Source organism: Crinia signifera, chromosome 4, assembly GCF_055691185.1.
Source record: "Crinia signifera chromosome 4, ASM5569118v1, whole genome shotgun sequence".
Lineage (NCBI taxonomy): Eukaryota > Metazoa > Chordata > Amphibia > Anura > Myobatrachidae > Crinia > Crinia signifera.
This window is the reverse complement of record NC_139220.1, coordinates 116,901,628-116,926,471: the sequence shown is the minus strand read 5'-3', so window position 1 is coordinate 116,926,471 and position 24,844 is coordinate 116,901,628. Positions and strand designations below refer to the sequence as shown.

At 40.0% G+C, this 24,844-nt stretch overlaps 1 protein-coding gene across 1 annotated transcript in view; it reads right to left on the bottom strand.

Annotated features, from left to right (window-relative positions):
* LOC146074345 (dynein axonemal heavy chain 3-like) overlaps positions 1 to 24,844 on the bottom strand; it is a 1,013,923-nt gene that overhangs the window by 428,388 nt on the left and 560,691 nt on the right. Inside the window, 2 exon segments of the mRNA XM_083182299.1 lie at positions 2,569 to 2,754; positions 14,898 to 15,031. Of these exon segments, the coding sequence (XP_083038425.1) occupies positions 2,569 to 2,754; positions 14,898 to 15,031 (320 nt within the window).

Sequence of the window (24,844 nt, the reverse complement as noted above, 5' to 3'; positions counted from 1 at the left end):
ACAGAAATGTCCTTCACGGAAAGGTACACTATCTCATTTCAGTTAATTAACAGGTTTTCTTCTGGTCTCTGTAAACATTAAATGGGACATAGCTTCATTCATTCCTCAAATTAAGTAAGTTAATTGAAACATTGAATTTCTTAAGTAAATATTATGTGAACAAACTTACCATTTAGAACGATACAAAAGCCATTGACAATGTCACCTTATCATGCGATGATGCTCAGTAATAAGATTTGAATTTAAATTCTGTTTTTCATGGATATATTTTAATACATATTCAAGTTCAAATCAGCTTAAGCAAATTATTTAACAATATCTGCGTGTTTCACAGTTTGCACACTACCTCCAAAACTAACCAGCAAGAGCACTTTTAAAGAGCAGACACAACAGAAGTTAAATTAGGACGCTAATAGGAATTCACAACAATTTCTTGCTGTACATCAAGCACATTATGATGTGCTAAAATGCTCTAACACTCCGGCTTTGCACTTTATGACCTACAACACCTCAATATTTTTAAGTGATAAATTGAGGAAGTGCTGAATGTTTTGTGGGCTTGCTGATGGGCACAATCTTTCAGATGTCATAACTTTCTACTTTGAGCACTAAAATGAGCCATTACTTGAACTTGTAAAGGTTTTTGATGAAAGACTTGCCACAAAGTTTGGCCTCAATGGAGACCAAGTAAAAGACTCCTGTGTGTGATTTATTTTTTAAAGTCATTTTGTCAGTCTCCTGACATCCTAGCCACTAGCAGCTACAAAATTAATGGTAAAAAATGACTCTTGTTTTGTTCTTAAACCTTCATTTTTGACTCATACTCACATTTAGTCCATTTGTCTAGTATTAAAAGGACGTCTTTTTTGCAAATTGCTTGTCCTATAACTTGTAAATTATGTATTTTGTAGTAGATTTACTAGTTATCTTTTGTTATCCACATTTAAGCAATAATGCTGCCAGCAGTTTAACTATATGTTTAATTAAAAGCATAAAGAGTACTGTGATTTCTAATATCGATTGATCATGTGTCAAAGCCATTTTAAATTTTCACTTTTGATTCCTTTTGGATTATTCTGAAGACTACAGTAAGTATTGATCATTGTTTCTAGCAAAAACAGTAGTCGTACAGTGCATATATTCATATGTATAGAATAAGGATATATACCACTGTAAAGTAGGAAATATATCCAGCATAGAGAATAAGAGTGCATTCCCAGCTGCCTTTAATTTTCCTATGCATTAGAAAATCTGGATCTGTAATCTGAGTTCTCCAAGTAATCACATGCCATATAGTCAGAATCCCAACACCCATGCACTTGCTGCATTGCAGAAACTTAATTCTAGGCAGTTTGGCAAGAGTTAATGCTGACTATTGTACTTTCGCTCTTTCAACCGCTCTCTCCACCATCATAAAGTACAACTTAGTCTGGGCATCTCTGAAGCATAGTGCCAGTTTTGGTATTTAAATTGGTATCTGGTCTTTAGTTTGACAGAAATAAGGTTGACAATCAGGGGGAAATTTACTAAGATGTGTATTCTACTTCACATGTGATGTTGCTATAGGCAACCAATCAGATCCTGTCTACTATCTTCTAGAGGGTGCTAAATAAATAAGAAGTAGATTCTGATTGGTTGCCCATAGCAACATCACATGTGAAGTAGAATACACATCTTAGTAAATTTCCCCCTCAATGTCAACCACTATTGGTTAACAAGCATTAGAAGAACGTGGTGAAAAGGTCAAACATCACACTAGTTGACATCAGTGGGGGCTCCTAATGTGGTGCTGCATTGCAGTGTTAAATTCAAATAGGGGAGCCACCCAACTGCTAGCATGGGCTGCTCAGGCTTTCTGTGCTGTGTGATGTGTATGGGCACATTTGGAATTTGACGGCACATAAGAGCCACCTAAATATATATACATGCATGTACTTACACACTAGGGTTTTTGGGAGTCCATTAAGGTAGTGTTCGAGTATATTTTTGGATTGTTAATTGTCTAGTACAGGCATGTCCAACCTGCGGCCCTCCAGATGTGCTAAAACTACACATCCCAGCATGCATTGCCATCATTCTAGCATTCCCTAATAGCCAAATTGTGGCAAGGCATGCTGGGATGTGTAGTTTTAGCACATCTGGAGGGGCGCAGTTTGGACATGCCTGGTCTAGTACATTATCTCTCACAATTTTATCTTTCTATAAGCTTCAATAAATACCCCTCAGTTTGTATGGCATACTTTTTTTACTTTTGTAAAATATACAAAGTACAGTAACAAAGGAAACGTTAATTTAAAATATAATGAAAGAAGAAGTACTGCATATTGGGATTCAAATAAAAGTTTGTAAATTAAAAGCAGAAGACAAGTGAGGGTAAGACGTGATGCAACATATTACTTGTGCAGGAAAGGCATTTTGGGGTACCACCATGAAAACTGCTCAAAGTGGGTTTTCGCATACCATTAAGGATATATCCAATACACGTACAGTTTTGTATATTTATAAGGTGCTACAAAGATCATATTTTTATATATTGAAATAACCACATTTTTTTTCTATAACACTCACCTTTGTTTTGAATCATATTGTAGAACTCCACCAACAGACCAAATGATAGCAAACAAGCCATATGCTACAATTATATTCCTGGTCTCATCCGTGGTTTTCTTAATATTTGTAGAGTATGTTTGGAAACTTGTATCATCTGAAATTTCAAGTACTACTTCTTCATTTTCAGTTCCAGATTTGACAGAGCTAAATTGATAAAAAAAGATATAAATATATATAACCACACAATGCAATACAATGTTAATCACATGTTATTATTTCCAAAATCTTTATGTCAATATGTCACAAATGTAGTGTTTGATGGAATCGGTGGTGTAGCAGGAGAAATGGACTTTCTATACTTGTGTATACTAGGAAATAGATTTGGATTGCTGTGGTAGGAACAAGTGAAACAGTGACAGTACACATATATATCAAACATACAGATATACATTAAACATATCCTGACGAGGGACACGGACATGGGGGACATATTTACTGAGCTGTACAGTACCCAGGCAGCAATTCAGCAGCACCACTTGGTGATTGCAACATCCAGAAAGGTAGCAGTAGAACAGTACAGATAAACAACACAACAGGGGTGACATGGGGTACATATTTGGCTAGCTGCACAGATCCTAGGCATCCATCAGCGGTGCCATCTTGATCTTGGTACTCACAGGGCAGCTGTGGAGGGGCTTAACAAGCCATCTCCCCTTCCGCACACTACAGGAGTCAACTTGGATGGATCCTGAGGCTGTCCTGCTAAGGGGGTTTTGGGGAGGACAAGCATGCCAGAGGACCTGGCTGGAGCTGCAGCTGGAGGGAGAGCAAGCATGGTTGGTGGTGGAGTGGTGGCAGGGAGGGGGGGAGTCAGTGAGGCCAGAGGAGAAACAGTGAGACCGGGATGGGGAGTGAGAGAGTCTGTAAAGCCAGAGTTGGGCCATCTCTTGGCTGCCCCCTGATAGTGTAGCAATATGTCCTCCCTTAGGTTCACCTGGAGCTGGAGCATCGGGTGGGGCAGACAGGCTCCCGCCTCCACTGGCGGTTATTGCCAGGGCCGTAACTGATGCCATCGCCTGTCCTAGGGGGGTAGCCGCTGGGACACTCAGCATTCCTCCTCTGCACTCTGTCCACCTCCTCTACACTCTCCCATCCTCCATCCGCCTTCCCCTTCCACCATCCACCTCCTCCACTGCACTTCTCCTTCTCCTCTAGGGGCCAAGGATTGGAGCTTGGAGGAAAGCTCCACGTGCAGACGACTTAGGGTTAAAGCTTGCAGGTTCTATATAATTCTTGTCCATAAGGATACAAGCCAACTTAGAAATATACAATGCAAGAACTCTGAAAATAATGATCAGCCTTAACTTCAGAACTGAGAATAACACAACAAGAGGTAATAAAAACTAGAAACATTCATTTGACTTGAAATAGAATAACTTGAATAGGACTTTAAGGATAATAGTCTCTGTAATACTTTGACTTGAAGAATAACTTGAATAATACTTTAATCATAATACTTTGACTTTGAATAGAACTTCAATCATAATAGTCTCTGTAATACTTTAACTTCAAGAAGCAATGATACTATAACTTTAAGATAAAAAATAACAGTCTCTGAATGCTTTGACTTTGGAAGAAAAGTAATACTGTGACTGAATCATGATGACTTGAAATAGAAGCAGGGGGAGGAGCCAAAAAGGACAGAGGCAGCACTGGATCGTCCACTTGTGCACATGGAGTTAAACACCAAATGTAGTTATGAAATCATGAGCAGGTGTTGCAGGAAAGGAACTCAGATGAAAAGCTGTGGCAGGCTGAGCAGAGTAACCAGCATAGGCTTAAGAGAATCGGCAGCCTCCAGGTAGTGCATGCATCAAAAGACTCTTTGGACTGACAGCTCTCTGGTTAGAGAGGCCAGACTAAATACTCCCATAGGCTGAGAGTCAGGAAGTACAAGGAGTTAGTGCAGACTGGCCAATGGTACATTTTCCCATATCCAATATGGTTGCACGAGCCTTCCTTGCACCTACCAGAAACCCAATCACTCTATACATGCAAGCTGGCGCAACTAGGCCCCTGCTGTGATCACCAACCTCCAACATGGCATCAGACTTCCATCCAGCGCAAGGCAAGCCATGTTGGAGGTTGTAACACGCCCGTCGGCGGTGGTGATGAATGATCGTGACACAATAACATTTTCATATGAAACAGCATGGGTATCATTCATATAAAAGTTAGTTTATTTTAGCCCAGTTGGGATCCTTTAAGCTTTTGTGTATATGTCTACACATCACAAGGTATGACAGTGAGTGAGGCTCAATAATAATCAGATTTAGCAGTAGTTTATTGTTTTACTGTAGAGCAAAACTGTAGAAACAAAGTTGTTTAAAATGTAAATGTTGAACAATAGACAGACAGAAGAAATAACCAAAGTTATATATCCAATAAAAACACTAATGCATTTCCCTGCTATAGATAGCTGCTTTGATAAAGCTGCGCGCTAGTGTTTTTATTGGATCTGAGGAGAGCACCCTGGGGACAAGCCTATCAACTATTCCACAATACAAGGAGGATCACATGCAATTGAAAGGTGGACTTTTCTTTGTTAGAGGAACTGCAATAACCAGTAAAGCTGCTTGCTTAATATTCACTAGGAACTGCACCTGGATTGTCACCATCCCAGGACATCCATCCAACTTGTGGCGACCAGCCTGGTAATTATCTTTAAATACCTCCGGAGATACCCCTTATTCCTCCTATAAAACCTGGACAAAGTGGCTAATATTGTCCCCAGACCCATCGCACACTGATGCGGCATCTACCTCAGACCCCTTCATTTAATATTGTTGTGCCATTATGTATTCATGTGATTTGTTTGTATTTTAATTAAAAATAAGTGTTTATTCACAATTGTTTAGCACTGCTTTCTATGCCTCTGGGATTTTTCCATTAGAATAATAGACGGAGCCACCTTTGTTTATCCAGCAGGCGCACCATGTCTTTCCGTCTCAGTGTGCTATTCATCAAGAGCGGGACACGTGAGGGGTCCCACGCGCATGCATTTCCCATTGCTGCGAATGGGGCGTGCAAGCATCTCAAATGCATGCGCATCCCATTCTCAGCGAATGGCATGCCAAAACGGAAAGATATGGAGTGCCTGTGGGAGGAACGAAGGTGACTTCATCTGTAGGCATCAGATGAGTAAACCTATGTGTCATGATAATAGACCAGACAGTTTCTTGGAAAATTAGCTGGTCTGGATTTTCTCCTCTGCCTGAGGCAGATATGCATATATCTACTGCAATATTAAAAAAAAGGTTGCGGGCACCCTAAGTACTTTGGCAACAGTTAGAATTTTGACCATGGTGATAATGTTAAAACATAGATTGGCAGAGCCTCATCTATCATACTGTACAATACTACAGAGTTTGACTATAAAATGATTACAATAATAAAAAGAAGAATTTTAGGTACTTATGTATTATCACGGGGCCCGATTTTTCCATCAGGTCGGAAAAATCGCGTCGATCGCATCGCATGCGATGCGACCGACGCAATTTTTCCATAGGAATCAATGTTAAATGGTTCCAAATGTTCCCTGACACCCCATTTCACATTAGGGGCAATGTTAAATGCCCTCCAGGCCCTCCCCATTAGGTGTATGCCCCCTCTTTATTAACGCCACCCCACCATCAATGCCAACCCGAAGAGTGGCGAGCGCAGCGAGCCTGCAAGGAGCGGCAGTACGCGTCCTCCGACCTTTTCATACCCCCACTATCCACGTCAGCTTGGAGTTGATTATATATAGTGTGGCGAGCGCAGCGAGCCACCGAGCCCGAAGCGTGGCGAGCCCCACGAGGGGACACGGAATACGAGCCCGAAGCGCAGCGAGCGGCCGCAGTTTACTTAACATGTATTTTGCGTCCCCTCGCGGGGCTCACTGCGCTTGCCACGCTTCGGGCTGGTATTCCTCGTCCCTTTGCGGGGCTCGCCACGCTTCTGGCTCGGTGGCTCGTTGTGCTCGCCACACTATATAAAATCAACTCCACGCCGACGTGGATAGTGGGGGTATGAAAAGGTCGGAGGAAGCATACCGCCGCCCCTTGCTGGCTCGCTACGCTCGCCACTCTTCGGGTTGGCGTTGATGGTGGGGTGGCATTAACAATGAGGGGGCATTTGGGCTAATACACCTAATGGGGGGGCCCTGGGGGGCATTTAACATTGCCCCTAAAGTGCAATCGGATGTCAGGGACCATTTGGAACCATTTACCATTGATTCCTATGGGGAAATCGCGTTGATTGCGTCGATCGCATCGCATGCGCGATTTGGTCACATGCGATGCGATCAACGCGATTTTACCGCAAAAATCGCGTCCATCGCATAGGATTTTATGCCTTAAGTTAAGGCATACAATCAATCCAACCGGGCGCCGTGATAATACATAAGTACCAAATTTTATAACGTAGAAATATCATATGCTTTAACTATTCTACTATCAAGTTATTGTATTGTTTAACCCCTTCCCGACATTTGACGTATATATGTCATGACTTTAAACTGTCACCGCGTTTATAGACGCTGTGACAGTTTAAACATGTCTGCTGTCCCTGACAGCAGACATGTCCCAGCATGCCCAGGGGGGGTGGCGATGCCTCCCCCCCATCGGTGATCGCTGCGATTGGCTGTTCAATGTGAACAGCCAATCGCAGCGTTTTCCTGAGTTACCGGCGAATCAGACGCTCGGTAACACAGGGATCAATCACCGCCGGGTGTGAGGGGGTGTGAGGGGGTCACCGGTGATGACCACACCTCAGCCCACCTGCCCCCAAGGCTGTGATTGGTCCGTCGGACCGACGGACCAATCACAGCCATGGCGCGTGATTTAAACTAACGGTGACTGCGCTGCAGACGCCATTCCGGTCTGGAATTGCGTGCAGAGCGGTCACCGTGCCAATCTGTCGTGATATACTGACCTGATCCTTGCCTGATACTTACCTGATCACCGCTGGTAGCGTGCTGCCAGCAGCTGGATGCTTCCTGGATCTTGTGACTTCCTGTGTGCTGCTGCTGCAGTGTCATAGAGTGAGAGATAGTGAGAGATAGTGAGAGATAGTGAGAAATAGTGAGAGATAGTGATAGAGAGTGATAGAGAGTGCTAGATTTTGTGTCTGCTGCCCCCCCTTTTGTGCTGATCAGTATATCTGTGCTGATCAGCAACTTTTTGGGGGTGCAGGTTTTTTTTTTATATATATACCTGTCAGTTGCACCAAAGGTTGTGCTGCCTGTGCAACTGACTGCTGCCCCCCCTGCTGCCCCCCCTTTTGTGCTGATCAGTATAAATTAACTGATCAGCAACTTTTTGTGGGTGCAGGGTTTTTTTTTATTTATATATATACCCTGTCAGGTTGCACCCACAGTTGTGTGCCTGCTGCCCCTCACTGCTAATCAGTGTTGCATCACTGCATCACTGATCTGCAGTTATTTTTTTTGGAGAGAGCAGTGGGGTTTTGTTTTTACACCCACGTTGCTTTTGTGGGTGTCCTGTGGCCGCTGAGCGCTGATCAGTGACGTACATCACTGAACAGCATTTTTGTCACAGGGTTGATATAATTTTTTTTCTGCAGTTTTTTTAAATTGTTTTTTTTTTGGAGAGTGCTGTGGTTTATTTTTTTTAAATTGTTTTTACACCCATGTTGCTTTTGTGGGTGTCCTGTGGCCGCTGAGCGCTGATCAGTGACGTACATCACTGATCAGCATTTTCGGCACAGGGTTGATCTATTTTTTTTTTGGATCAAATTCCTGTTGCCTTTGAGCGCTGTTCAGTGACGGACGTTACTGACCAACATCTGTGCTCAATTTTTGGCGCAGGACCTTTTTTTTTTAACCCCTTCAAGGTTGTACCAAAAGCTGCCTTGAAGTTGCTGAGTGACGTACATCACAGATCAGCATTTTTGCCACAGGGTTGATCTAATTTTTTTTTTTTTTATTGGGATCAAATTCCTGTATAAAGTATTTTTTTTCTGCACTACATACACACTACACACTACATACCCCCGTGTTGAAATAAAGTTTGTACCCCCCCTACACTATACACGTGTTGAAACATTACACTTACAGAAACACAAAAATAAAAATGGCATCCCAAATGTCATCCCAAATGTCATCCAAAAGAATGTATTCAGCGGAGGAGGCATATGCCATGCTTGCCTCTGACTCTGACACAGCCAGCGATGCAAGCGGGGAATTTGAAGGATTCGTCTTAACCTCATCTTCCTCCTCTAGTGATGAGGGACCCCCTCAAAGACGCCCCCGTAGAGCAGCTGAGACCACCCCCCCAAATGATTGATCCCGTATGGACCCCACCACCAGACAATTTTGAGCCCCAGGTTCCTGAGTTTTTGGCCATCCCAGGAATCCAATTTGATTCAACAGGTCTCAGAGAAATTTACTTTTTCAAATTATTTTTCCCTGATGATTTTATAAATTTAATGGTGGACCAAAGTAATTTATATGCCCAGCAGTTTATTGCTCAAAACCCCACGTCATCATTTGCTAGGTGGACCCCTGTAGATGCAGTAGAGATGATGACGTTTTGGGGTCTGGTGTTACATATGGGCATAGTAAAAAAGCCAGAAATTAGGCAATATTGGAGTACAGATGTTCTGTACAGCACCCCACTTCATCGTATGGCCATGACTCGGACTCGTTTTGAGACAATCCTTAAATTTTTACATTACACCGATAATGCACAGTGCCCACCCAGAGATGATCCTACCTTTGACCGGCTATTCAAAGTCAGGCCGGTCATTGATCATTTCAGTGCCAAATTTGCAGAGATGTACATCCCTGAAAAATTTATTTGTATCGACGAGTCCCTTATACATTTTAAAGGAAGGGTTAAATTCCGCCAGTACCTTCCCAGTAAGAGGGCAAGGTATGGCATAAAAATGTATAAACTGTATGAAAGCACCTCAGGGTACACCCACAGGTTTAGGGTATATGAAGGGAAGGATTCAAGAATTGAACCGCCAGAATGCCCCCCCTCCCTCGTAGGTGTTAGTGGAAAAATTGTCTGGGATTTAGTGCACCCCTTCCTGGATAAAGGTTATCACCTCTATGTGGATAACTTTTACACTAGCATCCCCCTGTTTAAGGCCCTTGGTTCAAGAGGTACAGCAGCTTGCGGTACTTTGCGCAAGAACCAAAGAGGCCTCCCAAAAACGCACATTGCCCAAGTACTGAGAAGGGGTGAAAGCAGGGCACAATCCACCGAAAATATGTTGTTGGTCAAATATAAGGACAAGAGGGATGTCCTTATACTGACAACAATTCATGGAGACAGTAACACCTCCGTCCCTGTACGAGGTACCAGTACCCACACCTCAAAACCTAATTGTATCCTGGATTACAATAAGTACATGGGCGGAGTGGATCTTTCAGATCAGGTACTGAAGCCGTACAGTGCCCTGCGGAAAACAAAAATCTGGTACAAGAAGCTGGCCGTGTATATCATCCAGATGGCACTGTATAACGCTTACGTGCTATTCCGTTCTACCAGCCAGAGGGGGACATTTATGCACTTTCAAGAGGAAGTCATAAAGGGCCTAATATTTGGGAACCAGCAGGCAGAGGGCCCCAGTACTTCTAGTACTGGCCCCCGTATTGTACCAGGGCAGCATTTTCCTAACGAAATCCCCTCCACTGCAAAAAAGGGCAGGACACAAAAAAGGTGCAAAGTTTGCTATAAAAAGGGAATAAGAAAGGATACTATTTTCCACTGTGAAACTTGCCCCGACAAACCCGGCCTATGTATAAAGGAGTGTTTTAAAATATACCACACATCTATGGATTATTAGGTTCATCATTTCACCGTGTTTCGGGGGTCTTGCTAATGCCACATAGCACCCACCATTCATTCCACCAGAATCTGAGCTGCAAAATCCAAAAATCACTCCTTCCCTTCTGAGTCCTGCCATTTTTGGTCACATATGAGGCATTGCCGTACTCGGGAGAAATTGGGGCACAGATTTTGGGGTGCTTTGTCTCCTTCATTCCTTGTGAAAATGAAAAATTTTGAGCCCGAACTGCATTTTTGTGTAAAAAAAATGTAATTTTTCATTTTCACAGCCCAGTTGTACCACAATTGGTGAAACCCCTGGGGGTTTGAAATGTACACTATACCCCTAGATGAATTCCCTGAGGGGTGTAGTTTGCAAAATGGGGTCACTTGTGGGGGGGTTCCACTGTATTGGTGCTTCGGGGGTCTTGCTAATGCGACATAGCACCCACCATTCATTCCACCAGAATGTGTGCTGCAAAATCCAAATATCACTCCTTCCCTTCTGAGTCCTGCCATTTTTGGTCACATATGAGGCATTGCCGTACTCGGGAGAAATTTGGGCACAGATTTTGGGGTGCTTTGTCTCCTTCATTCCTTGTGAAAATGAAAAATTTTGAGCCCGAACTGCATTTTTGTGTAAAAAAATTGTAATTTTTCATTTTCACAGCCCAGTTGTACCACAATTGGTGAAACCCCTGGGGGTTTGAAATGTACACTATACCCCTAGATGAATTCCCTGAGGGGTGTAGTTTGCAAAATGGGGTCACTTGTGGGGGGGTTCCACTGTATTGGTGCTTCGGGGGTCTTGCTAATGCGACATAGCACCCACCATTCATTCCACCAGAATCTGTGCTGCAAAATCCAAAAATCACTCCTTCCCTTCTGAGTCCTGCCATGCACCCAAATGGTATTTTTTGGTCACATATGAGGCATTGCCGTACTCGGGAGAAATTGGGGCACAGATTTTGGGGTGCTTTGTCTCCTTCATTCCTTGTGAAAATGAAAAATTTTGAGCCAGAACTGCATTTTTGTGTAAAAAAATTTAATTTTTCATTTTCACAGCCCAGTTGTACCAAAATTGGTGAAACCCCTGGGGGTTTGAAATGTACACTATACCCCTAGATGAATTCCCTGAGGGGAGTAGTTTGCAAAATGGGGTCACTTGTGGTGGAGTTCCACTGTATTGGTGCTTCGGGGGTCTTGCTAATGCAACATAGCACCCACCATTCATTCCACCAGAATCTGTGCTGCAAAATCCAAAAATCACTCCTTCCCTTCTGAGTCCTGCCATGCACCCAAATGGTATTTTTTGGTCACATATGAGGCATTGCCGTACTCGGGAGAAATTGGGGCACAGATTTTGGGGTGCTTTGTCTCCTTCATTCCTTGTGAAAATGAAAAATTTTGAGCCAGAACTGCATTTTTGTGTAAAAAAATGTAATTTTTCATTTTCACAGCCCAGTTGTACCACAATTGGTGAAACCCCTGGGGGTTTGAAATGTACATTATACCCCTAGATGAATTCCCTGAGGGGTGTAGTTTGCAAAATGGGGTCACTTGTGGGGGGGTTCCTAACTTTTAGCATCTTATGGTGCCTAGAAACCTACATGGTGCCTAAAAAATAATCTCATAAAAAGGAGGCTCCAAAATCAAGTAGGTGCTCCTTCTATTATGAAGCCTGTGGTTTGGTCAACGTGCACACTAGGGCCACATATAGGATATTTATGAAAACAAAAGAATTGGGGGAATCAATTTTTAGTTACATTTCTCTAGTAAAATCTACTGTGTTCCTTAGAAAAATGTATTAAAATTGAAAATCTGCAAAAAAAATTAAATTTTGAAATTTCACCTACACTTTGTTTTAATTCCTGTGAAACACCTAAAGGGTTAACAAACTTCCAAAATGCTGTTTTGAATACTGTGAGGGGTGCAGTTTTTGAAATGGCATCATTTATGGGGGTGTCTCACATACAAGTCCCTCAAAGTCACATCAGAACTGAACTGGTCCCTAAAAAAATCAGTGTTTGAAATTTTCTTGAAAATTTGAGAATTTGCTATTCATATTTTAACCCTCCTAGTGTCCAAAAAAATTAAAAGGAGGTTGAAATAATGATGGCAACATAAAGTAGACATATGGTCTTTGTTAGTTCTTAACTATTTTGAGTGGTATGATTATTTGTCTCACAAGCAGAAAATTTAACATTTTGCAAATTGCTAAATTTTCAATTTTTTACGACATTTTGGTATTTTTCACAAAAAAACACAGACTGTATCGACCAAAATTTACCACTAACTTGAAGTACAATGTGTCAAAATCACTGGGATAAGTAAAAGCAAAAAAAAGTTATCCCCACTTAAGTGATACATGTCAGATTTGAAAAAAAGGGCTCTGTCAGGAAGGCAAAAACAGGCTGCGGCGGTAAGGGGTTAAATCAGTTTTATAGCCAAAACTTACCACCAATTCATACATACAGATGGAACCACGCTTTCAACCCGCTGGAACACCACAGAATATGATGTGTGTGCATGTGAGATGCTTGCGCGCGCCATTCTTAGCGATAAGAAGCACATGCATCATGCGTCCCTGACTCAGGGAATGGCGCGCCAAGACGGAATGCTCTGGAATGCCGGTGGGTTAAAAAGGCATGGCTTCATATTTAATTCTGTAAATATGTCTCTGATACTTGCCAGAGCCTCCCCAGCCCATACTTGCATTATGTTGGGGGCATCCAAGAGGTGTCCAGGCAGGGCTGACTGGAAATCAAGATACTTGCCCACAAATTTTCTGGAGCCTCCCTGCCATTTCTATAGGTTATGCAAGTATACTGACCTCCACTGACCACCCACTGACCTCACCGCAGCTCTGCAGCATAATTTGAACTATCTTCCTTTTTAAAAAAGTTCCACAACTACTATTTAAATTTACAATTTGTAACAAAACAGCAATGTAAATGGGAGTAAAATAGAGCTGAAAGGTGTAATTTCACAAAGAATGTTTGTAGAAAGTCTAGAGGAGTTCTACCTTGATGACCAAACTTTGTTCTTCTGCTGATTTAAGTGATTGGAATGCTGCAAATTAGTTTAAAAATAGTACTGTGTGCATTGCATCAGTACAAGCCCCACTCCACATCCTAAATGGCTATATTGAAATTCTGGTGTTTAGTGTAACATTATAAAATTAAGTATATATCAAAATACCAAATATTTAAGCTAGATGTTTAAGAGTAATCAGTGAATTTAGGGGCTAATGCAGCATGGATCGCTAATCAGAGAATAAGCAAAATTGAGAAATTATGGAATGACTGTGCATGCATGCATACGTATGCATTGAGCATGCATGAGGGGGATTAGTGAATAAAATGCATTTATAGTAGATCGTAAATCCAATGGAGCCGCAGTTTGACTAAAAGGAAGCCAGCATATGGGAATGGAAATCTGCCATTTTCTAGGTGTGTTTGAAAAATCACAGGTATGCCTAGACATTTTTGAGGAGGGTCTGTGACTTCAATGATGAACACTTCCCCCCATTCTCAGTCGCAGACAAGTCAGAATTACAATTGCACAGAAAGCACAAGTACTCTTTGATATTTCGGGAATTGAGTATCGATTTACAAGTAAATAGTGATTAGCAATTCATTCACAATTCTCTTTCTGTCTGGGAGGCAGCCTTCTCCTCGCAATCCACTGAGAATCCTCACAATAGAGATCCATGCTCACTTAGCTGATTAGAACCTCATTTACTTCAGATCGCAGAAGCAATCTGCAGCACAGTTTCCCAATGGTCGGGTCCTGTGATTGCATTGCAAAAATGTGATTGCCTCTGCCTGATTGACAGGCAGAGGTATTCATGGGGGGGGGGGCTACAGTTTTCTTGGCCCTGTGATAGGCAACCTAAATAAGGTTAGACTTACTCAGGCTACAGTCGCAGAGGGGCATTGTTCCTCTTACACTGTGATCGCATCACATTTTAATGCAATAGCAACTGCAGGCAGGAGGTGGTACAGTATGTACCTCCTCCTGCAGTTGCATTGGTAAGGATCGCATATGCTAAGCTACTGCAAACACCCTAAAATATGTGACTCTTACTAAATTAGGCTCTGATTACCTTCTTTTTCTTTGTTATCTATATGTCAATAAAATACGATTCTAAAATCTACAATACAATTTGTTACATATAAAAAGGATAAAAAATACCTTTTTTTAAAACCTAGCAAAATGTTTTTCTTTTTATTTTAGTAATATTTAGTCATTTTTCCTGATCTCCACTATGGAGTAGAAAAGAAATAACCTGTATTTTGTGGTTACCATATATTCTTATTCCTTTCAAAATTCTAGATGTACAGAAAATCTGTTTCCCCTGTCATTACAGTTCCAGCGCAAAGACTGCTGCATGCTCTTCTATATCACCTTTTTTGTACAGTATAAACACGTTTGGTTTTGATGCTTATTTTGGTTTAAAACAACTATTATTTTTGTATGAATGAAAAATAGAGTTTATTTTCTCACCTTATATTTGACAGCAAACATTCATAAATCTTCAGCATTGACATGGTAAGATGCATAGGAGATGTCTGTATCACAAAATGACAATTTTGTTCCACAAAAGCTAAGCAATCTGGAAGCAGCCATTTGCACATTACCTAAGGAAATAAGGCAACAATCTTGTAAACAATTTTTTATATATTTAGAATCATATAAACCAGTTTGTACAGCACTGTGGATCCCTTGAGACATCATAAATAAAATATAATACAAAAAACAACTACGTGCATTCCGTTATGAATGGTTGGACCCGTATTGCCCGAATTTAACATGTAAAAAATTCTCTAAATCCCTTAAATTATTGAGATCATTACTCTCGGCAGTTTAACACCAAGAAATGTTCCTCAAAGCTTATTTTTCTCCCCACAGACAGGTCTTATCGTGTATGATACCCTCAACCTCCTGCCCTCGCTGTCACTCTGTGATAGCTGTTACTTCTGGAGCTGTTCCTTCATACAAAGGTTTTGGCTGTTAGTACGCAATTTGCACTGGAATATTTGGGGAATTTTCTCCCCTTGATTGATAAGTGGGCACTGTCTGGCATTGTTCCGGATGAACAGAGAGTGGCGAGAGGTTGCTCTAAATTACTTTTGATTTATTACAGCGGTGGCATGCAAAACCATATTACAGGCGTAAATCAGTACTGATCCACCAACACTTAACATGTTTAAAGAAAAGCTCTTCCATGTTTTTTAACATGGAACGGATTGAGACGATCCTGGATAAGTTCAATAGAGTGAATAGATTTCTGGGCACCTGGGAGAGTTATATTGCTTCTATATTGCTTCTTACATGTAGACTTGAGCTGCAAAATTCATGATTCCATTAAAGACACCCATTGGTATGTCCTTCAGATGGTGGTGGGGAACCCATGATTAATGTTAAAGAGTGATGTGGGTTATCTGGGATGTCTGGGGAAGGTTGCGCTCTCTCTCTCTCTCACTCAAAAATATCATAACCAAACTGTTGTAAGACTGCCACACATTGTAATATTGATATAATTTCTCCTTGTTTTTCTTTCCTCTATTTAGGTTTAATGTACAATATATGATTGATTATGTTGATGTATCAGAAACATAATTTATGATGTCTTCATTTCTGTTTAATGCACAAAACATGATTGAATGTATCGATATATGGCAACATATCTTTGCTTGCTTCATTTATATTGTATGATATAATTTTGGTCTTTCAAAAAATGATTATTATTATATATAATATTATCATTATTATTAAGTTATATGCCTGAAGGCGTAAAGCTGTCCAAACTGGTTTACATGAGTAATAATAGCACTGTATATTGTATTCTTTTGACCTTTCCACTTGCTTTTCTTCTCATAAGAATGTTGCACCATGCAATTAAAAGAAACAGGGCCAAATGTAATAGGGTGAGAGTTTCAGAAAGTGAGAGATTTTGGGAGAGTTTTACCATTTTTTTAAAGCAGCAATCAATTACATGGCAAAATCAACCTGGTTTTGCAGTGTAAGTGATTGCCGCTTTAAAAACATGGTTAAACTCTCCCAAAATCTCTCACTTTCTGAAACTCTTACCCTATTACATTTGGCCCAGGGTCTCTCAGATTGGGGTCATGCTTATGACAACTGGTGGAAAGACTGGAGCATGAGGCAGAAGTAATGTTCACAATGGTTGAAAGATCTAGAAGGTTATTCTTTTCTCAGTGAGAAACCCTAAGTTTTTTCTATTAGGATGTTGCATGTACATATTAGATGTATTAGTTTTGCTTACCACTATCATCAATCACTCCACGACCACCCCCACCACCATTTATTTATTGTCTGCTCCTTATGTAACAATACCAGTTTGCTTATCTGCACATGAAAAGCAACACCTCTATTCATTTTTTTCTACCTTCTAAATTACACCTACAACAGATGAAGGTGTCTATTTACTAAGCTTTGGAGAAAGATAGAGTACCATCCAACCAGCTCATCTCATTTTCCCAAAACAGCCTTTAATATGACAGTTATAAGCTGATTGGGTGATACTTTTTCTCTGCACGCTCTTTCCATGACTTAGTAAATAGACCCCAGAGATCCTGTGTCGTAAGCTGCTCCATAAAGAAATATGTTCCAGAAAAACATTGCACGACTACCACATGACATCATGGCCTGCAATCCCAGAGTGCTGCTGTCTGCACTGTGCATTGGAGGGGAGGGCCAAGCTCCAGTCAGCCCCAGCCCAGAAGCAGCTGCCAATACCAGCACACAGCAGTAACTGGCATCCAATCAGTGACCGGCTGAGTGACGAATTGGGATTTGGGTGACAATCACAGATTCACAGTGCAGCAGACAGGAACTGTTTAAACAATCAATAAACTTTATTAAACATAATGATATATTTATTTTTTAGGGCAGGTGGGGAATAGATAGAATCTGCCTTATATTACAAGTATATTGTAATATGCATCATGATATTATCAGTATTACTATATCAGTTCAGGGTGATGGTTCATTTACCAATTTTTATTATGTTAGATACTTGCAATACAGATGTACTCTGCCTCATTCAGCTGGCAGTTGGTGATAGAATTGCCAACCACCAGTCCCCAATATCCGCCGGAAGGGGGCATGCACACACAAGACACTCGCACCCTGTTCCGACGGAGCTCTGCACCGAATCACTGCAGCTCCCCGCTGGTCCCGGCCACCTCCCCATATCCCCCTATGCATGTGAGATGCTCACGTGACCCCATCGGATGGAGTGCCTCTCTGCTAGCGTATTCCCGGTGCAGATGTGCTCCATCTGTAAAAGGCAGAATGCCCACTTCTCTTCTACCATAAAAAATAAATCCTATGGGGGTGCTGTCGGCCTGTATGCTTATGCCATAATAAATTAATTGCAGGGTTATTTCATTGGGTAATCAGTGTCCAGTTTGTGAAACCATCCTGTCATCCCAGTAATGGCACTGTTATACTGTATTATCCAGGCAACCAGTGCTTGCAGTGTGAAAATGCAAATGAAAGCCCTGTGCCAGTCAGCACATGCCCGTTGTCTATAGTGATGTCCCATCACCATCATAAGATTAGGCACAGTCACACACATTACTATGAATATACCCTTACAACACTAACCCACCACACCACCAGCTCTTTGTATCCACACCACAGCTCCATGCGGATACCACCCTGCAGTGACCTTCTAATCCTAAGCATTCTTTAAGATCAGGCTTATGTGTTATACATGTGGAGGAATGCGAAAAAGCCCCCACCTACCTTTATAGTACTAAGTGGAAAAAACTATTGTATTAGGGTCAGTTTGGGACAGGATTTTTGAGATGGGGTATTAGGGTTAGTTTTGTGACTTGGGTTAAGGTATTAGTGACAGAATATTAGGATAGTTTTATGGTTTATAGGATTAGGTTACATTATTAGGGGTTATGCTAAGGTTATGGTTTAGAGTTGAGTAGGGTAAGGATTAGTATAAGAATGCTATGTGTCCATAGTTTACCAAACTAAATATCGGTAGATTAAAGACCAGGCTTGGAAAAAACAGTTTTCAATTGCTTTGTCAGTAGGATTTGCAGTCTCCTTTACACACTCATCTATACACATACACAGAGTCTGTCCAATCCAAGAAATGCAAGGTCCTGACCATTAACCTCTAGAATGTAGCCTATTGACATACTAGGGACTAGTGACAATATTGTTCAATTATTTTATTCGATAGGATGAGAAATATTTGGACAAACCAAATGGCTTTATCCACTGCATGTAGGCAATTGGTTTACTTTAAATATGACAGAGGTATTAAGTCTATTTCCAAAAGATACAGAGTCTGATTCAGATTTGTACACAATGCTGATGTTCACCCAACTGAGCATTTATAGGTAGACTGCCAAGGTACTGTAGCAATTCTGTGAGACAAAAATATAATGCTATGTATTGCTTGGGTGACCGGGCCCCAAACCGGTATCATGCCTAGTAGTAGTAGTAGTAGTAGTAGTAGTAGTTAGGGCTACCACCTTTCCCCTTTAATTCCGGACACATATTAATTACACAGGTTCTGTGGAAGTTTAAAACCAGGTGATAGGGAGTCTTGAAGTCAGCCAGCCACAGAACCTGTGTAATTAATATGTGTCCAGAATTAAAGGGGAAAGGTGGTAACCCTACTAGTAGTTGTAGTAGTAGTAGTAGTAGTACGTTTATTAATAGGGCCCAATGAGGTCTAAATCTGGCTCAGATTAGTACAGTGGTCTTTTGGGATTAATGGCATACTAAGATTTTGAGAGTGCTAGAGTACCAGCCAATAAGCTCCTGTCATGTTATATTTGGTTGGCAGTCCATCTCTTTCCACAGCTTAATACATATGTCCCCACATTTTCGAGTGCTTCTTGGTGGAGTATAAACAAATTGGAATCTGTGGAGTTGCCTTGCCACGTGAAGACTGTCCTATCCACCTTACTATAATGTGTCCCAACTGGAGTCTCAGAAACAGTTAATTTGTGCCTGTTTTTACATTCTGTAACCTTGATCAACTAATTTGTATAATTGCACTAAATTACAATAAATGTATGAAATTGCTGGAATTCACTTGCGCCAGGCCAAGAATTAAGTGATATTTCCATTCGAAAAATTGTGCTGATTTCTTAAACTGCCCATTAACTGTATGCCAACATTTCAGAAGCAAATCTCAAACCAATACCTATTTGTTCTCTGCAACTTCCACAGCTGGAAAAGATTATACTTTCTAGAGTTTACAAAACAATTAAATGCAGCAAATGTTTGTATTTGTATTACAAAACATTTTAATGTTACAATATCTAGTTGTATAATATTTAGCATTGTATTCCGTTTTCATATAAAATGAACAATAACAAATTCAAAAATAAATAAAATGCTAAGAGCTTAAGATCCACATTTTCCCAGAGGAACAATGTTCCCATCTACTGTTAAATTGGAAGGTATATTACTACTAAAAGTGATAATAATAACATTTTGGAAATTAGCTCTTCCAAAATCATCCAAATAAGCCTGTTATATAAAACAAAGTACTATAAATCCCACCTAAGGCAAGTATTAGTCCGTCTAATTGCACAGAGTGCGTCTCCGCACTGTCATTAACATGTTAAGACTTCAAAAAAGTCATTCGATTACAAGCTGAACGTCAAACACAAATTCAGCAACACTTTTGCCCTTCTGCTCCACGGGAGGTTTCTGTCCTCCCTGAGCTCGCCTTAGGACACCTGCGTTACGGTTTGACAGGTGTACCGCCCCAGTCAAACTCCCCACCTGCCACTCATTAAATGCGTTCAAGGCAAAGTTGGACAGACATTTACTGGAGAAAAACATCCATGGGTACAAATAAGAAATATAATTTGTCTGTAAAATACCAGAACCTACCAAATCAGCAATGGATATCTATACCAGGTTGAACTAGATGGACGCAAGTCTTTTTTCAGCCTTACCTACTATGTAACTATGTAACTATGTAACACCATATGCTAAAGTACATAATACAGGGTTCCAGCAATACAATTTGTTTCCTACTGAATGATACATCAAAGCAAGTTTAGATACAATAACAGCACGGTAAAGCATATTAAAACTAGTGTTAATATAATAATCTTCTGTGTTTTCCACCATATGGCAACTTATTTTCAAACAATTATACTACATTCCATCTGCATAGTGAGGAACACTACAAGGAAGTAGGCAGCATTTCAGAAAGCTGTGTCCCCAGCTGGTGGTAAATAGGTGAATGACTAGCCAAGTCAATTATAATCCATGATAAACTAGCAAATGAAGAACTCATATTTTATTTTATGTATAGTTACAGCAACTTTATCATGATACATTTGTAACAATGATTCTTAGATGTTTAATTCAAGTGCTTCCAATGCAGTGCTACACTCAGAGAGAAATGTGATTTGCAATATAACATACGTACAAATGCAGCATTATGGGGCTGGTGGTGATATTGCTACAATTACAATAATTGTAAAATGCATTTAAGAACAAATCCACAATTCAAATAAAATGAATATTCAAATTTGCATTCAACTCAAAATTGCCTGCAGGTCAGTACCGCTGGTTTTGCATAAGGAATACATCACAAACACACCCATGCTGTATTTAATATTACACCTCAATAAAACATACAATAGCTGTAAACTAGCTACAACTCTTCATCTTCTGTGCAGAACAACTATACTGTATGTGCAATACATGACCAAAAAGAAAAGCACCATACAGCATTAGTGGTACATTTGCAATCAGCCAATCATAAGTAGGCTGAAAGCACTGGTGACAATTATCATAGTCATAATCACCATCATACTGTACAGGTTGAGTATCCCGTATCTGAATATCCGTTATCCGAATTATTCCGAAAACCATACATTCCAGAAAGTGAATTTATTTTTTTTGCTAAAAACTCACTGGGGACATCTGTAACAGCACTACTGAGGACATGATATGTAACTGGCACTACTGGGAACATCTGTAACAGCACTACTGAGGGAATGATATGTAACTGCCACTACTGGGGACATCTGTAACAGCACTACTGAGGACCTGATATGTAACTGGCACTATATATGTACAAGAAAATGATTGTTTGGCATTCAAATTCAATATCTGAGATAGTACACAAATTTTGTTTCATGTTTTGAAACCTTGTTTTTTGAACAAATAAAATATATTGGTGTGCATTTCATGTGTATGATGTTTTTATACAGCATAAATGCAAGATACTTCAAAATACATCATTGAAATATTTAAATATTCCGAAATACGGAATAATCCGTTATCCAAAATTCTTCTGGTCCCGAGCATTTTGGATACGGGATACTCAACCTGTATTTTCATCTGCCCTTGAACATTTCCAAATAAGACAATTTGGAAAGATGTACTGTATATGTTTCTATGTCCTGGTGACCAAGTGAATATTCTGTAGCAATATTTATAATAGTAATCCTTGGATGGGACCAAGGCTTTGGGTCGACATGCATTAGCTTTACAACTACTAACCAACATGCAAAAGGTCAACATGAATAATAGGTCGATAAATGCAAATGGTCAACATGGCAGAGAAAGGCACCTGGTGGCTCACCAAACGAGTGCACACTAATTGTGGTTCATGTGTTCCAATTTGCAAATTGACACCGAAGATTTGAACATTTTTATGTGCCATCCATTTCCATGTCACCTTTTTTTTTTATATGTGTCAACTTTCAAGACGTTGGTCTTGTGCATGTTGACCTAATTACTTTAGATTCTGTGATTCAATATAAAATAACTAATATGTCAATATTAGAACCTCTGTTTGTCTATCTGTCTGCCTGTTGCTCTAAATAAGCATTTAAGTTTATTCAGATTATTTATAGCTCTGTCCGAGTATATAAAAAAAAATCTGTGTTCTCGAGATTTATTTAGTGGTAGTGAATAGGTCAAACTTAGTGAAATATTGGGAGTGATCCTAAAGCCCTTTGATAGCAGAGACAGTTATGCTGCAATCAATTGATTCATTAAATTAAAAATACTGAGTTAATGAGCTTTGAGGTGAATGAGCAATAGAACATCCCTTCAACAATTATATTTTAGAAGAAAATTTAAGGCAGTTTAGGCTCCATTGACCCTCAAGTTACAAGCAATCTTATATAAACACACTGTGAGGCTTAACATGTTTGCAAAGAGATACAATGTAGAGGGGATGGATTAGCCTGCTACAGAGAGCAAAACATATATATAAAAGAATTTATAAGAAACTGAACAAAATCTTTGTAATTTTGAAAGCAGTTTAAATGGATTAAATTTGGAGGGAAACTGAGAAGTCAAACTACTATTACGTAACAGTGGCAGTCTCCAACTCACATTTAAAAAAAAAATTCCGACCACAAAGCGATATAAAAATATTTAACAACAACGAATGAGAAATCTTCTTCATCATACTGTATGTATATGAGATATAAAAACATAAGCGGTTATATCAGATGTGGTTAGAGGTGCGCTGTGCATCACAAAGTACCCTTCTTTAGTGCTGCCACCATTTAAAAAAAATTCATTTAAAAGTTTAATTTGTCATTAATATATTTGAAAAAAAGAGTAAACGGCCTGCTTTTGGGATTGCGTACTGATATTACTGGGTGGGGTATACCCTTCATTGGCAAGATCTACCAAAGGGTCCCATGGTGTTATAAGAGCAGTGGATGCACCACCTGTGGATTTATGGTAGCATGTAAATCTTTTAAACATGCCCTTGTGCCCTTGTTGGTAGTACTACATAGGGCAGATTACATTTAAGTTTTCCGAAAGAATGGCAGCTCATAGATCTGCAATACACTTATCCTCAACAGGCAAAAAGTTAGACCAATTGGTTGGCAAACACGTTAAGGCTTATAATCACTCATTGGCAGAATTGAAATTATTTTTTATTAATCATGTACCTGTGCTTTTAAGGGGAGATGATAGAAATAAGCATATTTTGATTAAGGAACCCAAATGGACCTTGAGATTAAATACTATTTATCCAAGTGGTCTTAATTAACAAAATATTTTTGATGTAGTTCTGATGTATGTTTTTCCACTCTTTCGCTTTATCGTTATTTGTTTTATGTAACTTTTTAATTGTTCATTGTGCTGCAATTATCATTTTATATCATCAGCTTGCACTTTTCTTTGTATGCCCTCACATTTCCCTTTAAAATTGGGATGTAGTTGATTTGCGTGATCACTATGCAATGAACAAACTAATGCAGACCATCTTAGCCTCAATTCCCAGTTCTTCCAATGCAGACCTGATCCACCAATTAGATCCTTTGGGGATCCCCAAAAACACAGCATATTAAAAATCCCAGACTCATTTATCCCAGTATTTTTTGGCAAGAGTTGGGCCCCATTCTCACCAGAAAACACTAAAAAAAATGTAAGATACCAATTTTCTTAAACACCCCATAGTGATTTGATATATGTTAATCAACAGTAGGAAATATGGGAAGATCATTGAGAATGCCCACACACTGCAAGACATGCTTGATTCAAATGTGGTTGGAGTTGCTACAGTATCCCTGCTGCAGTAGAACCAGCACTAATATGGTAACGCAGAGGTGGCACCATACCCAGGGCCACTGAGAGGAGAAGAGTTGATGGATGGGACCCAAGGGGGCCCTTGTTCATTAACTATCCCCCATCCCCACGCTTTCCTGACTGGGCAGCAGCAGTGTACACTATCAGCTTGTGAATAAGGACCGATATCTGGACCGTTTGACATATATCTTTAGACAATCAGATGATTTAAGTCAACCATTTTTGCACGGTTAGGGGAATAATTATATTACAAGAATAATAATAGTACATGAATAATAATAATAATAATAATAATAATAATAATAATATAAAAAAAAACTTACACAGCTTTAAAATATAGGAGAATAATAGTAAGTACATGTTTAGCTACTGTACTGCAAACACAAACATTTTATGCATTAATTTAGTGACACTTTACTTTAAAGTTCTCCATTAAAGTCAATATCCGCAAGCTTAAAATAGAAAAAGCTCCAATTTCACATAACAAAACAAACTAAAGGAGATCATAGCAATTGCTAGAATGTCTGCAGGTCAATTCCTGTGACTTCCTATATTTTAGCTCCTGGCTTTATGAAGACGACCCTGAGGCCCCTTCTAATAACTTATCTTTCCTGATAAGATAAACCTCCTGGTATGTTGGTCTGTGTTTGTAATGGGATCATTGCACATCTATTATATTATAATAATCCTGTGTTTGTGATAAGTGAGATAAATGACAGCTAAGAAAGTGGAATATTTTATACTATTATTTGTCATGCCACTGAAACAGCATTTTTCTTAAATGAGACTATGTACCTAGTAAGGTTATTTCCTTCAAAGTTATTGATGGCATGACTTCTGGAGCACACTTCATCAGCTTCTGCTAA